The sequence below is a fragment of the Elephas maximus genome, chromosome 9 (genome assembly GCF_024166365.1).
Source record: "Elephas maximus indicus isolate mEleMax1 chromosome 9, mEleMax1 primary haplotype, whole genome shotgun sequence".
Classification (NCBI taxonomy): Eukaryota; Metazoa; Chordata; class Mammalia; order Proboscidea; family Elephantidae; genus Elephas; species Elephas maximus.
This window is the reverse complement of record NC_064827.1, coordinates 74,117,781-74,134,939: the sequence shown is the minus strand read 5'-3', so window position 1 is coordinate 74,134,939 and position 17,159 is coordinate 74,117,781. Positions and strand designations below refer to the sequence as shown.

Sequence of the window (17,159 nt, the reverse complement as noted above, 5' to 3'; positions counted from 1 at the left end):
GCTGTATCCTTTCACCATACTTATTCAATCTGTATGCTGGGCAAATAATCCGAGAAGCTGGACTATATGAAGAACAGGGCATTAGGACTGGAGGAAGACTCATTAACAACCTGTGGTTATAGAGATGATACAACCTTGCTTCCTGAAAGTAAAGAGGACTTGAAGTACTTACTAATGAAGTAATCCATACTACAGCCTTCAATATGGATCATACCTCAACATAAGAAAAATAAAAATCTCACAATTGGACCAATAAGCAACATCATGATCAATGGAGAAAAGGCTGAAGTTGTCAAGGATTTCATTTTACTTGGATTCATGATAAACACCCATGGAAGCAGCAGTCAAGAAATCAAACAACACATTGCACTGGGCAAATCTGCTGCAAAAGACCTCTATAAGGTGTTAAAAAGGAAAGATGTCACTTCAAGGACTAAGCTGCGCCTGACCCAAGCCATGTGTTTTCAATAACCTCATATGTATGCAAAAGCTGGACAATGAATAAGGAGCACTGAAGAAGAACTGACGCCTGTGAATTATGGTGCTGGCAGAGAATACTGAATATACCATGGACTGCCAGAAGAACAAACGAATCTGTCTTGGAAGAAGTATAGCCAGAACGCTCCTTAGAAGCAAGGACTGTGAGACCTTGTCTCTTGTACTTTGGATACAGTACCAGGAGGGACTAGTCCGTGGAGAAGGACATCATGCTTGGTAGAACGTCAATAAAAAAGAGGAAGACCCTCAAAAAGATGGACTGACACAGTAACTGCAACAATAGGCTCAAGTATAACAGAGGTCACAAGGATGGCGCAAGACCAGGTGATATTTCATTCTGTCGTACACAGGGTCACTATGAGTTGGAACCAACACAACGGCACCTAACACCACCACCAACGTATTCTGGGTTTCAATGTTTATTTTAATTAAATATTTTTATATAGCTCTCGGGATATGTAAGTTAATGTATAAAGTGGTGTCTTAGTCATCTACTGCTGCTATAACAGAAATACCACAAGTGGGTGGTTTTAACAAAGAGTTTATTCTCTCACAGTCCAGTAGGCTACAAGTCCAAATTCAGGGCACTGGCTCCAGGGAAAGGCTTTCTCTGTCGGCTCTGGATGAAGGTCTTTGTCATCAGTCTTTCCTCTGGTCTGGGAGCATCTCAGTGCAGGAACCTCAGGTCCAAAGGATGTGCTCTGCTCCCAGTGCTGCTTTCTTGGTGGTATGAGGTCCCCATGTCTCTCTGCTCACTTGTCTCTTTTATATCTCAAAAGAGAAAGGCTTAAGACATTACCTAACTGGTAGAACTCATCAATATAATTGCTGCTAATCCATTTTATTACATCATAGTGATAGGATTTACAACATATAGGAAAATCACATAAAACGGTGGACAATCAGACAATACTGGGACTCATGATCCAGCTAAGTTGACAGATACTTTTGGGGAACACAATTGAATCCATGACAAGTGGTAAGTAAGTTAAAAAAAAAAAAAAAGTTTTTCTATTTACCAAAAAACTTAAAAATTGTCGGCATAGCAGAAATAATCCCAACCAACATCTGTCAGTGCCTATGTAGTAATAAAAGGTTTAGAACATGTCTTAAAGGGACCTCCTGGAATTCTTTTTATGTGTTTTTACTTAAAATTATTGGGAAACTACGACGACTTTAATAAAAGTTTATCAACAAAGGGAAGAGGCAATCTACAGACCGGGAGAAAATTTTGAGGAGCCATATATCGGATATTCATTGCAGCACTATTCACAATAACCAAAAGGTAGAAACAACCTAAATGTTGAGCAACAGATGAATGGATAAACAAAATGTGGTACACTGGAATGCTATTCAGCCACGAAGAGAAATGAAGTCCTGATACATGATACAACACGGATGAACCCTGAAAACATTATGCTGAGTGAAATAAGTCAGTCACAAAAAGACAAAGATTGTACGATCTCACTTACATGAACTATCTAGACTAGGCAAAGGTATAGCGACCAAAGTTTATTGTGGTTATCAAGGGCAGGAAGAAGGCAGGGAGTGGGGAGTCACTGTCTAGATGGCAATGAGCTTCTATTAAGGGTGAGGGGAAAATTTGGAAATGGATTGTGGTGATGGTTACACAACATGATGAATGTAATTAATGCCACTGAATTGTACATGTACAGATGTTGAAATGGCAAATAGTTTGTTACATATATATTTACCACAATAAAAAAAAGTCACTAGACAATCAGTGATCTTCAATTTTATTTAAGCAAAAACTTAACCTTCGAATATTACCAGCAGTACAAATATTATAAATACCACCGAAAGCATTCTAGAACTACCCATGTTTAGTTTTACTCCCCCTAACAAACATCTCTCAGGTTGTTAACAGTGATCAAAAGAATTTAAGACTTTTCAAATCTTAATTTGTTTCACTGAAAGGTACCTATGGGAAAACTATTTTTATTTATTTTAACACAAGCCAAAACCTGAACACTTGTTTCCTACAGTATGTATTCCATTTGTTTCCCTGCTTCTCTTTTTTCCAAACCTCCTGGAAACAGCTATTTTCAAGCACTTGACAAATGTCACACAATCCTTTGGATTTATTTTTGTGGCAGAACTGAGACTTTGCCTCAGGTATAAGCCCTGGGTTCTAGTCCAGTTTTGGAACTGAAAAAAGGTTTCTAGATCATGACCTCTAAGGACTTTCCAGCTTTGTCATTTTAGGATCCCATATTTATGCCATTCACCTACTCAAAAATCTTAAGCTTATCTCCATTTTTGTAATCAGAATCAAACTCCTTAGCCAGTTATTCCAGACTAGGCAGCCCCAATTTATCATTCTGACTTTACTCCCTATTATGTCACAACTTGAAACCTCTGCTGCACCTGTTCACCCTGTTCAAAAGGAAGATAGCAGCAGCAGCTGACATTTACTGAGTGTTCACTTCGTGCCAAGCAGTATGCTAAGAGCTTCACATGCATTACTAGCTCATTTAATCCTATGAGATAATGCTATTCACTCCATAGCTAAGAAAACAGACTGCGAGAGACTATGTACCTTGCCCCAGGTCTTGCAGCTAGTAAGCAGCAGGGCTAAGGTTCGAACCCAGGATCTGTCTGCCTCTCAGCACATACTTTTAATCACTGCACTTTAAATGGTCTCTTTATTCATGAACATAAAAATGGGTCCTCTTCATCAGGCCTTTGAAGCTCAAAATGCTCTTTGCCACAGTTTTATTTTCTTAAGACCAACTCATTTTTAAAAATATTTTATTGGGCTTTAGGTGAAGGTTTACAAAGCAAATTAATTTCCCAATCAATAATTTAAATACAAATGTTCCGGGACATTGGTGGCAGTCCCCACAATGTGTCAGCACTCTCCCCATTTTCATCCTGAGTTCTACATTTCCATTCATCTGGTTTTCCTGCCCCTTCCTGCTTTCTTCTCATCTTTGCTTTTGAGCAGATGTTGCCCTTTTGCTCTCATACAGATATGACTGTTCTAAGGAGCTCTTTCCTCACAGGTTTACTGTTTATTTTGTAGGCCTGTCTATTATTTGGGTGAAAGGTGATCTCTGGGGATGGCTTCAGTTCTAAGTTAGAAGGGTGTCTAAGGGCCACAGTCTTGGGGGTTTCTCCAGTCTCTATTGAACCAGTAAGTCTGGTCTTTTTTTTTTTTTTTTTTCGGAATTTGAGTTTTGTTCTGTATTTTTTTCCCACTCTAAATGGGACCTTCTATTGTGATCTTGGTCAGAGCAGTTGGTAGTGGCACCCAGGCACCATCTAGTTCTTCTGGTCTGTCTAGTGGAGGCTGTGATTCCTGTGGTCCATTAGTTCTTTGGACTAATTGCTTCCTTAAGTCTTTGGTTTTCTTCACTCTCTTTTGCTCCAGATGGAAAGAGACCAAGAGTTGTATCATAGATGGCTCCTCACAAGCTTTTAAGACCCCAGACGCTACTCAACCAAGTAAGATGTAGAACATTGTCTTTATGAACTATGTTATGCCAATTGACCTAGATGTCCCCCAAGACTACAGACCAACTCATTTTTAAAGTTTAATTCAAGTGACAATTCTTTACCACTTCAGCTCCAAATTTCCTTTCCACGTCTCAACTATTAAAGCTCTCACTGTATACCCCAATGATTTGTTCTATGATGAAATATACCTAACTTTTATTATATATATCTTAATGTCCAACAAGTTGTATGGGACGAACCCTCCTGCAGAACACACTACAAAAGCAGGACAAAGTACATAAAACATCAATTCGAAAGCACTGGAGTAAACCATCAGAGGCAGGACTTGAGAGGTTATGTTCCCCAAGAGAAGGAAGCACACCAGGCAGCTCCACATTCTCACAGAGCTTTTCTTCTGAGGGTACCTGCCAATTTGCAGCAGGCCTTGAAAGTCACTGGGAGATTCTGGCCTCTGTGCAACAAAAAATTATGGTAGTAACCTTTTACTGAGCTTCTACAATGTACCAAGCACAATTCTACACACTTTAGATGCGACAGATAGTATCTAATTTTCACAGTAATTCTAATGAAGGTATATTATCCCATATTACAGAGTGGAAAAAAAAGGGCCAGAGACGCCAAACCCATACATCAAAGGAAAAAAAAAAAAAAAAAAAAAGACCCAAGAGTATAATCATTAACAATAACAAGTTAAAGTGACTTACTGTCAATGTAACATGCATATGATCTTGAACTGACTCCTGTAATGTTGGTGTCATCTTCATTTAAAGATGAGGATCCTTCTGAAGTTCAGACAGATTACATAATAAACTGTCAGAACTATGACGTAAAATTTTTTTTGACTGTATCTCCAGTGCTCTATGGGATATAACATACCTTCAATATAATTCATGATTTTAACATAACCTAAGTAGGAATAGTTTCTATTCTTACAAATATCATGGCATGAAGAGGAGGAGCTTTTTAAATGAAAAGACTTGAAAGTCAGATTCTATTCTTTAGGAGATAATGACGTCAGAGACCCACAAATGGCCTTAAAAAAAATTTTTTTTTGGGGGAGGGGTCTAGCTATAAATGGCTTTGACAGTAGGGGTTTCCTCAGTTTTTCTAGAATCAATTCCAGAAATAAATCATGCTGCCTTAAATGCTGTAACTTTTGCTTTTTCTTCAAAAACTGTCATACTTATTTAATTCAGTAAATATTTACTGAAAGCTCACAGACACAGAATTTAAGTTTTACTCTGAAAACACTGTCACTTTTATATTTTCTTTTCATAACAAGCCAATAAATCTCTCATTAAAAGACTACAATTAGTAATTTAACATAAAGATGTACTTTTTTTGCAAAGGACTTTATCTCATATATTGTTGGTAACTGTGAGTCATTTTATCACCGTCTTTTGTCTATCGATCCCTTGGGTTCCTTTAATCCTGCCCAGCTGGATACTTTGTCAATCTGATTCAGAGGATACATGTATGGGGATGGGGGAATGAGACTATCTGAAATTCTACTCTACCCAAAGCCTAGCCCATCTTATATGCTGCCTTCTAAGGAATTCATTTGGTGCCAAACTCCTTATCTATGAACAATATACAACACTCTGCTTTTCTCTCATGATCTCATAACACCAGGTCCTGTAATATAGATACTTGTGTACCAGTATACCCACATATGCATTATATAAATATATGTACACATACATCCATGTATATGTACGTGTACACACACAGAGACATTTATATTCATTTATTTCTTCCTATGATGTCAAAGAAAATGCTTTCCAGTACTTTGTATCTTGGTAAAAAACCAAAATTAAAAAATTTGAAAAGACAGAAACAAATATCTGTGATATAGAATGACACAGTGGATCAGTCTTACATCCCTAAAGCTCAGTTTCCATGAAATAAAAAGAGGAATAATATTGCCTTTGGTTATCTTCCTAGGAAGATGAAATATGATGATGAATAGAAAATTGTTGTGTAAAGGGCCATAGATAATACAATGCTATTATGCCCCCATCTCCTTCTTCAGTAGTATGTTCTCCACCTATGCTTCCTCCCTGGTTTCCCCTTACTTCTGCTGAAACTTATTCGCCTTTTCCTAAATGTGATCTATGCTTTTCATAAAAAAGTAATAAACCTATGTAGGTGTAAAGTTTAAATAATATGAGACTTATTATAAAAAGCAGCAGATTCCTCACTTCTTCCATCCTGCTTCCCTACTCCCCGGAGGCAACAATATCCATCTTTTTTTTTCCCTTTCTTTTGGTTTTCTTCATATTTCTCAATAAAATGCTTAAATTGTTATTTTCTTAGGTTTTCACTTTTAGGTACTATCTTCAGACTTTCTCAATAAAATGCTTAAATTGTTATTTTCTTAGGTTTTCACTTTTAGGTACTATCTTCAGACTTTCTAGTATGGAAGACAACACTGTAGCTGTTTTATACCACACACACACAGACACACACTTCCCTTTCCCTCATTCTCTCAACAGAGTTTCCTACAATTTTTGGGTTAAATCAATTCTGTTTACAAATGAGCCACAGAGTATATTACGATTAGATTCCTTCAATTTTCTATTTTTCTGCAGTTATTTAATTGCTGTTTCTTGGCTTGGTTTTCTACATATCTATCAACAATTCTTCCCCTACAAATCTGACAGAACTGTAAAATCCTCTCTCCATGTAGTCAAAACTCAATTGTTTTTTTCCTAGAGACATACCTCCTAGGGCCTTCCTTCCTCCTGTTCCAATCTGGATAAGGTGCTCTCTAGGTCTGCTGCACAGCTGTCCTCCTAGGGCTTTCCTTCCCCATCACTATGGAAATTCTCTTCACCTCTTGCCTGTGTTGGAGTCCCTGTTTCCTGGGTTCTGTATCTTCTTTCTTGGTTTCATCCCTCATTGTAGGGAAGTATATCTTTCAGTAATTTCCTGAGAAAGTATGTAAGGCAGGTAAATGTTTTGAGACCCTGCATATCTCAAAATGGGTTTATTTTACCCTCCCACTTGAATGATAGTTTGACTGGCATAAAATTCTTGATTAGAAATCAATTCTCAAAATTTTGAAGTTACTCCCCGTTATCTTCTTGCTTCTATGTGAATGAAAGTTCAGTGCTATTCAGATCCCTATACTTTGAATGTTTCTACTCTCCCACCCCTATCCCAGCCCAGGATTTTTCTTTATCCTCGGTGTTCTGAAATTTTATGATTTGCCATGGCTTGAGTCTTTTTCTTTCATTATGCTCAGCCTTTTCATTATAGATAGAAACTCATATCCTTCAGTTATAGAAAATTTTCTTGTGATTATTTGAGAACCTCCTCCTTTTTCTCTGTTTCTTGAAATCCTGCTGGCCAGACATTGGGCTTCCCTGATTAAGTCTCTAATTGTCTTGCTTTTCACCTACTACTTACCAATCTCTTTGTCTCCCCCCATACCCCAACACTATCTGGCATACTTCAACTTTATCTTCCAACCGTTCTGCTGATTTTTAAAAACCTCTTTTATTATATTTAAATCTCAAGACCTTTCTTGTTCTCTTAATGTTTCTTTCTTATGGCACCCTGTTCTCTTTTAATGGGTGCAAAACCTTCTCTGAAAATTTTAGTTACACTTGTAATTTTTTGGGAAAATTTTCTTCTGTGACCTGCATTATCTCTGTTTCCTCTGATTTCCTTTGTTCTACACTCTGCATTTTATCTGAGAGGTTTTTCTCAAAAGTCCAATGATACCTGGCTGTCTGTTAATATTGAAAGAAGTAAAAATTAACTGGAAACTCTGTATGCATGGGTGGGATCCATGGACTGATGAGTATCACCGTAAGGTTATCAGGCAGGTAATGTGAACCCTCTCCCCAGGCTTGACATCTCTTATGTCCTGCTTACAGAGCTTAAGGTTGGCTAAGAGCATTTTGGAAGTGAAGTGGGACAGGAGGGCTGCTTATTTAATAAATGGACTTTCTCTTGAAACTTATTTTTCAGCAAAGTACCTTAGTCCCATTCTCAGCTATGCCTTGTATCCAGAGTATTTGTAGTCCCAAGTCTCCAAAGAGAAAAACCTCCTGTCTTCTGCTTGGATGGTAAAAAACAGCTGCCTGCTTGAGCCAGGTTGGGGTGGAGTAAAGTGGGAGCTCGGGAGGTGACAGTATCTGAATGTGCATTATATAAGCTTTCTATCAAAAGTATTCCTCTGTTTTCAGCCCCATATTCCCTGTTATAGGCATCTCAGGAATCCAATTCCCCTCTATTTCCAAGGTTACGTGGATAAATCAGCCTGCTTCTTTTATTCATCCCCCTTGACTTCAGGATTCAGCTCTGTCCGTTCTGCTGAGTCAGTTATCACTTGGCCAGTGGGTTTCTATGTTACAAAATTTCATTGGCATTATTCATCTGCTATCATCTCTGGTCCCCTTCTACTGTCTATATAGATTACACTTATACTATTCTTTTTAGTGACGTTAACAGAGTTAAACTTACATAGTCTGCTATATTTAACAGGAAGTCTGCCCTATGTTTTTTCAAATCTCAGAGTTAGTTTATGTATTGGTGAAGAACACAGGCTTTACAGTCAAAGAACTGGATTTGAATCCTAATACTGTCACTTGCTAGAAGTGTAACCTTGGAAAAGTTTCTAAACTTCTCTAAACCTAAATTTCCTCATCTGTAATATAAAACCACCCGAAACCAAACCCGTTGCTGTTGGGTCGATTCTGACTCATAGTGATCCTATAGGACAGAGCAGAACTGTCCCACAGGGTTTCCAAGGCAGCCCCTCGTAGATTCGAACCGCTGACCTTTTGGTTAGCAGCCGCATCTCTAAACCACTATGCCACCAGGGTTTCCACACCTGTAATATAGGGATAATAAAAATACCTACCTGATAGGTTGCTCTGAGAATTAAATGGATTAAAAGCGTAAGCTTTGGAGTCAGAAAGGCTTAGGTTTGAACCCCAGATCTTCCACTTATTACTCAGGGGACTCTGGCAACTCTAATCCTCAGTTTCCTCATCTGTATAATGGAGTTAATAATAGTGACTAGCTCCTATGGTGCTAGAAGGATTAAATAAAATGATATTTATAAAATTCTACTGAAATAGAATAAGCCTCAATTAACATTTATATTGCTATTTATAATGCTTCCCATGCCTAGAATCCTAGCTCCTCTGCAAAGGCAGCACAGTAGTGTAGGAAAGGGCACAGATTAGGAAGCAGGAAGTCTGGGTTTTATTATAAATAGATGTTGAGCCAGTTCCCTGTCTGCAAAACAAGAGATTCAGACCAAATGATCTCTAAAGTCCTTTCTAGCTCAACTTCTCCTCTTTTTAACGCCTTTACTAAACATGATTTGTCATTTTATATACTAAATGTCTTTAATTATCTGATAGTTAACTTTTATAGTTATTTTCATAATATCTTGCTTTTCCAGCCAGGCAGTTTGTAGGCACTACATGTAAACCAAGCCCTGGTGGTGCAGTAGTTAAGAGCCTGGCTGCTAACCAAAAAGGTCAGCAGTTCAAATCCACCAGGTGCTCCTTGGAAACCTTTTCGGGGTAGTTCTACTCTGTCCTTTAGGGTCGCTATGAGTTGGAATCCACTAAACGGCATTGATTTTTTGTTTTTTTACATGCAAACCAAGCTTAGTTGCTTTCCCAGACTTTAAGAATAAAGGAATAAGGCTGCCCTTTGTGTACTAAATCATAAAATAACTAGCTTTTATGATAAAAGATAAGAGCAGTGATACATAACCACTTTAAAGGGAAAGAATGAGTTTCAGGTTTGTAAGACTAGTGAGACATACAAGAAATGACACTAAAAGACAAGTAACAAAAGAAGAAAATTTAACTAAAAGAATAATACAACTAGAAGTAATAATTAGAAAGGGTCATTCATAACGTAAAATTTATTAAAACTTCTACTCTGAGCCAAATCCTATGTTAGATTTTGGGGAAAAAAGATATGAAGAGACATGTCTCTTGCCAGAGAGTTAGCAGACAAAGAAAGAACATAAATATAAGCAGTTTTACGTTGAATTTAAAGCTACTGTCATTTTAGTCAGGCGATGATTTACCTTTCCTCTCTTCTCAAGTTGGTGATTGGTAAGTAGCATGGTATAGTGATCTAGCATTGAGTTTTAAAGATCTTAATGTGGGGAGCACCACATTACAATGTATGGCTTCCTTACATGTAAAAGCATGGCAGAACAAATGACAGTAATATTTTTATTTGTACAGTACTTTGCAATTTACAAAGTATTTCACATCCATTATCTAACTCAATCCTCAAAGTAACCTATGAGGTATAAAGGGAGCGTTATCTCCTTTTACAGAAGAAATTAAGTACTCAGAAAATCAATTTGCCCTAACTTACAAAACTAGTTAATTAGTAACAGAAACCCAGATTTTTTGATTCCCAGCTCAAAGTTCATTTTTATTCTATCCTGCTACCCTCTGGTTACCCAAATTTTGAAGAAAAGCTAAATGACTCATTTACAGCCACAGAAATGTCTAAAGTACTATCATGGTCTGCAAAATACATTAATAATATGTACACTCAATTCAGTTTTTCTTAAACCTCAAAGGCAAAATATTAAGCAAAAATCACCACATAAAATGATTTATGAAGGCTTCAAAAATCTCATACTGTCACCATTCTGCATCCTTCAACTACCCAAAATCTGCTCGCATGACAATAAATTATTAACCAAATTTATGATACAAAAACACAGTCAGTGAAATTAAGATATTTTCTACAAAGCCACTGTGCAGATTTTCAATTAAACCAGAAAAGCTGAGGAAATCCTCAGTGAAACCACTCCACTAACCTGGAGCCTATATCCCTGCCGCTTCATTTTCAAGTTCAAAGAGGTGGACAATGCATATATTACAAAAATTCAAGTTTTCTCAATTCTTAAAACACTGAGGCTATTTATTATTCAAGTAAAAAAAAAAAATAGCCTTTATAAAAGGCTCAGAGAGAACTTATCCAGCAATGAAGCTTAAAGAAAACTATTTTCTAAATGCAATTCTGATAACAGTCAACAGGTCCATGCAAAATTCAAATATTCACTCTCGTACAGTTCTTCCACTAAAATGGAACGCTTGTCCATTTGTGATCACCTTTGACCCCCTAAGAGGAAAACACACTTTCCCTGAAATCGTTATATTAAAACATACAACAAATACAATAATTAGTATAATCTTATTTCAAATTTAGTATGAAATAATTTCAACTCAATCACCAAAAGCTTATGCCTCCTCTGTTACCAGCCATATACCATATAAAGTTAAATGAGCTGTCCTGCCAAAGCCCAAGGTAACTGAGTCTAAAAATACATATTTTTCCTAATTCTGAACTAGTCAAATTGGTATTTAAGCCAAATGTCAAATGTTTTATTAAATATGCCAGGATGAAAGGTTACTTAAAACACAAACTCTCAAAACACATCACACAGAAACTGCCCCAAATCACTGAAGATTGTATGATTGATCCAAGCCCCCTCCACTCTCCAAAACACACACACACACACAGACACACAAAGTACAGAGAATGTGAAAATAATAGAATTTGAGAGAAATCTTAGAGTTTATACAGCAAAATGAAGACAAGATAAACTGGAAAGGTTTATGATAAGAAAGTATCCGTTTGGGGGAGGGAAAAGAGGTATCTTTATTTTTGTTAAAAATCACTCTATCTCCTTAGCTTCAACTTTAGTTTATACTGCGACATTCATGGAGATTCCAATGCCCCTAATGGAATTTGAAAAAGTGAAAGTGAAAAAATGCCTCTAATGACATCTGAATTTGGTCCTAGGAAAATAATGTAGGAAATCCATAAACAAAAGCATTAATTAAAAGAATCATCATCTTTTCAGTTATTAAAGGACCAGCTTGATTGGTCATTACAAGAAATTAAACATACATTTTCTCTTTTTTCATTCTCATAAGATGGAACCCTTTTGGAGGAAAAAAGAAAGTAAAACCTACTGATTTAATATCGGTTTCCTATAAAAATTACAGTCTTAAAAAATTCCCATATTGCTAAGCAATTTTCACAAGCAAATCATACAAAGCTGACTATATATGAAAAAAGGTAAATTTTGCTTTTTAGATCTCTACCACTTAAGGAAAGGGAAAACGCATACAATTGTTTTTCAAAATCCAACAAAAAGGTTTTCCAATCGAAATGGCAATTTAAAAAGTCATTTCTAACATAACTTGTTATTTCAGTATGATTTCTAAATTTTGAAAGACCTCAGAATCAAATTTTTCCAATACTAAATATGAAGAATAAGCAAGCTTTTGCAAAAAAACCAGAATTTGAAGTTTGGGTGTTTTATATAACACTTATTCATTTAAAATAAAAAAGTTTAAATAGTCTACACGAGGTTAAAATCAAACTGATGTTTAAAATCGAAAATCATAAGAATGCTGCCCTTTATTTAAAATAAGAAGAGAGTGCTCTAATATCATGATGGAAAACCAAAAGCATATCTGCCTGTTTTATAAATATCCATGTCCTTTCTCGGATTCAGGAACCCATGTCCCTTGGGTTTCTTCCATATTCCATCTCACTGGACACCACTGTCGCATTCAGATTACAACATCTAGCCAAAGGCAGAGATCAAATAAGTACCCTGAACATTCCCAAAATATTAAAACCAGTAAAGCAGTAGAGGAAATAGTCTCATGCTTGGAGCTGCTGGGAAACCCTCGTTTTCAAAAAATAAACCTCTTGCTCCAAAGACAGTCACTTTTAAGAACAAAACATCGTAACTACATACAAACACACACCACTTTCAATAATAAAGCTACAGAACAACAATAAATCCTTAGATTTGGTGAGTAGTTTGGCTTAAAAAAAGAAGACTGCTCCTAAGGAAAGAACTGTACCCCAAAGTTTTTTCTTCAGAAGGAGAATAGCAATAATAGAGACTTAGACTAACCAGAAGTCTTTTTTCCCACCTTCAAATAGGGACTCCTTAATACTAACATAAAAAAAATTATTTTTTTTTTCCAAAATGAGTTAGCTGTTATTATATTAACTGATTCGGTTTAACCACAAAACCACCTCAATTTACCCCCTTCTATTTTCAAAACGAACTAGTTAAATGTGTATTTTTTGATTCAGTTACTCATGATGTACTTCTCCCTGATGCTCTAATATGTCAAGTTTTTGTATTAAAACAACAGAGAAGACACATTTTATACTTTTTTACCATTATAAAAATGGCAGCCATCAGCCTATCATTTAATTACTTTTTTAGCTTATTAAAACACGTTTTGTTGTAAAAGAGAAATCTAACTCAATTCAAATATTCTCTATACACACATACACAAAGGCATAGGCACAAATTCGACAACACAACACAATCACTTTTATGCACACATTTTTTTAGATCTCTGTGAAGCAGGGCACAAAGATTAGCTCAGTTTTTCATAAACCATATGATCTGAAAGTACTTCTGCTTCATGGTTCATTGTAATTGTTCATTCACCACTGAGATTTCTCTCAAGGGAATAAAACATAAAACATTTGAATTTCTAAATGAAAGTGCTGAAACGTACAGTTAGGTGTACTTTGGCATAAATATATATATATATCTCCAAAAACAAAACAAAACAAATCCATTGCCATCGAGTCACTTCTGACTCTTAACGACCCTATAGGACAGAGCAGAGCTGCCCAATAGGGTTTCCAAGGAGCGGCTGGGTGGATTCGAACTGCCGACCTTTTGGTTAACCCCTGCGCCACCAGGGCTCCTGTATATGTATATATATAAATAATTTGTATTAATTCATCACTGTATTTTAATATTCCCAGTTAAAAGAAATCAACTGCACATGAAGCTCGAACAGCTGGAAAGAACCCAGAAAGTGTCAAGTAAATGATAACTTTTTTAAATGCTGAAGCTTTTCACACCTAGGTTCAGTTGTGCCAGCCGGAGAGAAGTGTTAGATACGGCTTTGCTCATTTTAAATCTGAGGACTGGAGTCACTTCCACGGCATTTCAAAAATTTGAATCAAGGGAATGTCATGGTCATGGTCCCAATTTTTCTGGTTCAAAAATATTGTTTAGTAAATAATTTATGCAAACTCAGAAGGTATTTTGGATGGATCATTTGTTATTGCTGCAAAGTCAAATAATTTTGTCCCAGATTTCCTGGTAAACTAGAAATACAAAGAGACAAAAAGGAAAACGCACACCGACACATACGCAGACGCGCGTGCGCACACACACACACACACGCAGTGACCCAATAGTTGTTCCACTTCAGACCTGGCATCCATTAGGTGGGCCTTTGCTCCTAACTGTGTAAGGGTCCTTGGCTGTGGTATGACTCGCACAAGAAGTACACATGGCCCCTGAGAGATGCTTCAATCCCCTTTGGAAGACACTGTTGGAGAGACTATAAATGACACAGTTGCAGAAACTGTTACTAATAGCCAGCCAGGTGGTCAAGAAAGATGCAAAGTGGTTGCTGTAGCCAGTGGAGCTCTCCAACAAGAAGTAGATGATATACGGCAACCAGAGGACATAAAATACACTAGTGATTCGGAACAGGACCATGGCATAGCGCTTATCGGGACAAGCCTGCACTTCCCCAGCCTTTGCACTCTGGCTGCTGAAGCGGGCTTGCCTTTCACTGATTTCCTTTGTGTGCTGTTGGCATATGCGGAAGATGTTGAAATAGGTGAAGCACACAATGAGGGCTGCTGGGGCATATAACATCATCACAATGAACAAGGTGAAGTAGGGGTCCGTGTGCCAGGAATCTGCACACCACTGAAACACATCTCCATGATATCCAGGTTTGCCCCATTGGAAAAAGGAAGGCAGGAAGACCAGGGTGGAGTATAGCCAAATCAGTAAGATACACAGGCGTAGCCTCCAGGGTGTAACCAGGGTGTTATAGGTTAAAGGTTTAGTGATAGCAATATATCTGTCGATGCTGATGCAGGCCAGAGAGGCCATGGAGACACTCTTCAGAACTGATACTATAAAACCAAATACCTGGCAGGTCAAGGACTCCTCTATCGGAAGGGGGTAGTGGAGAAGCGATGAAGAAGGGACTAAGCAGCTTACCCCGACCAAAAGGTCAGCATATGCCATAGTCTGTATAAAATAACTTGTAGTGTGGTGGTTCAACAAAGGTGCACAGTGAAATACAAAAATCACAACGATATTGCCAGAAATAATCAATACAGTTAGAAAGACAATAATCAGCACTTCCAAAAGGCAAAAATTGACAGTTTCCAAATAACCAAATGCTAGGAGGCAAAAGGGGCGGCTGCTCTGATTTCCATCCAAGGTGAAGTTCATCTTGAGCTCAGGAGTGATCTCTCATTTCATGCTGCCGCTTGGCTGCTGCCGGCAGTTCGAAGGAGCAGCTGCTGTCATTGCGGTCAGCTCTGTGTGTGATAATGTCAAAGGAGCCTTAGTCCCCAAGCTCCTGATGCTGCTGCTTTGGGACATTGCCTGCAGTACAATTCCCCTTTAAATCCTTCTTGGAATAGCGAGAGCCAGCAGCAGTTGTCTGGCCAGTCCCAGATGCGGCCATAGTGGCAGGTTCACCATACACATAGCACCAGGGGAGTAATGCAAACTCTGGGGACAATGTCTTCAGGCCAAGTGAGGGTAGGGGGAAGGGGCAGAAGAGAAGGAAGGAAGATTAGGAGCTTCAGCAGGAGTTGTAATGAGTCTCCTCTAAACAGCTGACAGAAGAAAAGGAGAGAGCATTTTACATTTTACATCTAATACCCTGATCAAAGAACCTGGCTGTTATTACTCTTCCCACCAGATACCCATGGCTACCCCAGTAGCACCCGCATAACTGGTCTTTACTCTATGGAGGAGGCACAGCAACAGCAAGCTTTCAAGGTTAACGTAAAACAAAATGAATAGCAGTCCAATCAATCCACCTCATTTCCTTTCATTTGTGCCTTTTGTGGGGAGAGAAGGAATATGTTTAAGTTTTTCTCCCCTCTCATTACCTCAACATTTCTGAAAACATTTCACTATAATTACCACCAATAAAATTAGCCAAGATAACTTATTTCCATTGATTCCGATGTGATATTTTGCCTCTCTAAAATCATTACAAGAAAATTTATCTACTTAGCTCAATTTCAGTGTATTACCTGTAATTGTGTATGCTGCAATCCAAACAAAAGCCACAACATATCCTTAACAGAAAGCCTTGAAAAGCAGGAATGTGCTTCAGCTCAGATTACTGCAGAACTGAGACACAGAGGGAGGGGATAAAGGAGTAGGAGGGGAAACTGGGAGAAGACGGGATTTGGGAAAAGGAAAAGGGGGAGGGGAAAGAAAACGTGTGCGCGCACACACTCTGGCATCTTCAGCAGCTCATTAGAATGCATCATCGGAGAGATGCTCCCGGATTCCAGAAGGCACAATGGGGGGATGGCTTAAGATGCCTGCAGTCTGCAGTGCACCATTTGAAAACTGTTTCCTCGTCTGTCTGGAAACCCCCTTTTAGCAAATAAGCAGAATTTAGACTGCTAGCAAGGAGAAGGGGTAATAACAAAGACACAGTGCCAGGAGTTACACTGAAACATACTGTCAGAAGGGTAATGATGAGGGGAGATACCTATTTTCTTACGGGATTCTCCCCAGAAACAGAGCAATATTAAAGAATGAAAAGTACGTAGCAACTGAGAAATTCAGCTATACAAGAAGTTCTAACTAGAAAGCTAAACATTCAGCTTTAATTTTCCCTCTCATGATACACTGGATATTGACCAATATTAAGAAATATGATCAAAATACAAGCAAACTTTCAAAATCAGCTTTTCAAGAGAAAAATAAAGACAATCTCACCCATCCTGAGTATTACAGAAATAGCATACACCAAGAAGAGGAATCACATTTTTCCTGTATTCAGCACTGTATAGTTTTGAGAAGCCATTTCTTGCTTCCAGTTTTGCTGAGAAGTGGTGTGTAAATGTACAAACAAAAGATGGAAAAGTAAATGTAGCCATTTCCACCCCAGCTTGAAAATTATAGTAAGTTTCACGGTGCAAATTAGCTTCTCTTAGAATACACAATCTTGTTTGTGCCTATTTCAAACAATGCAAACTGGGTTTATATTGTGGCTCTTCTAGTAATGTCATAAATAATGACAATTTTCAGCTAACTGGCAGCAGCGTGCTGTGGAAAATGGGTA

General features: G+C 37.7%; 2 protein-coding genes across 12 annotated transcripts in view; both read right to left on the bottom strand.

The window, feature by feature from the left end:
- The window catches only part of RABGAP1 (RAB GTPase activating protein 1), a 176,176-nt gene that overhangs the window by 62,078 nt on the left and 96,939 nt on the right, over positions 1-17,159 (bottom strand). Inside the window, exons 1-2 of one of the 11 annotated variants that reach the window (XM_049896831.1) lie at positions 6,702-6,873; positions 4,683-4,836 (exon numbers count right to left, since the gene is read on the bottom strand). The exons of 9 other annotated variants lie outside the window; for them this stretch is intronic. In XM_049896831.1, coding sequence (XP_049752788.1) covers positions 4,683-4,742 — 60 coding nt within the window. In that variant the 5' untranslated portion in view covers positions 4,743-4,836; positions 6,702-6,873. Of the gene's footprint in view, positions 1-4,682; positions 4,837-6,701; positions 6,874-17,159 lie in introns of those variants that run through there. One more of the 11 variants, XM_049896832.1, reaches the window with a different exon arrangement.
- On the bottom strand, positions 6,916-15,525 carry GPR21 (G protein-coupled receptor 21). The gene has a single exon (XM_049896842.1). It carries the CDS (start codon positions 15,293-15,295, stop codon positions 14,246-14,248), a length of 1,050 nt encoding a protein of 349 aa, XP_049752799.1. The 5' UTR covers positions 15,296-15,525; the 3' UTR covers positions 6,916-14,245.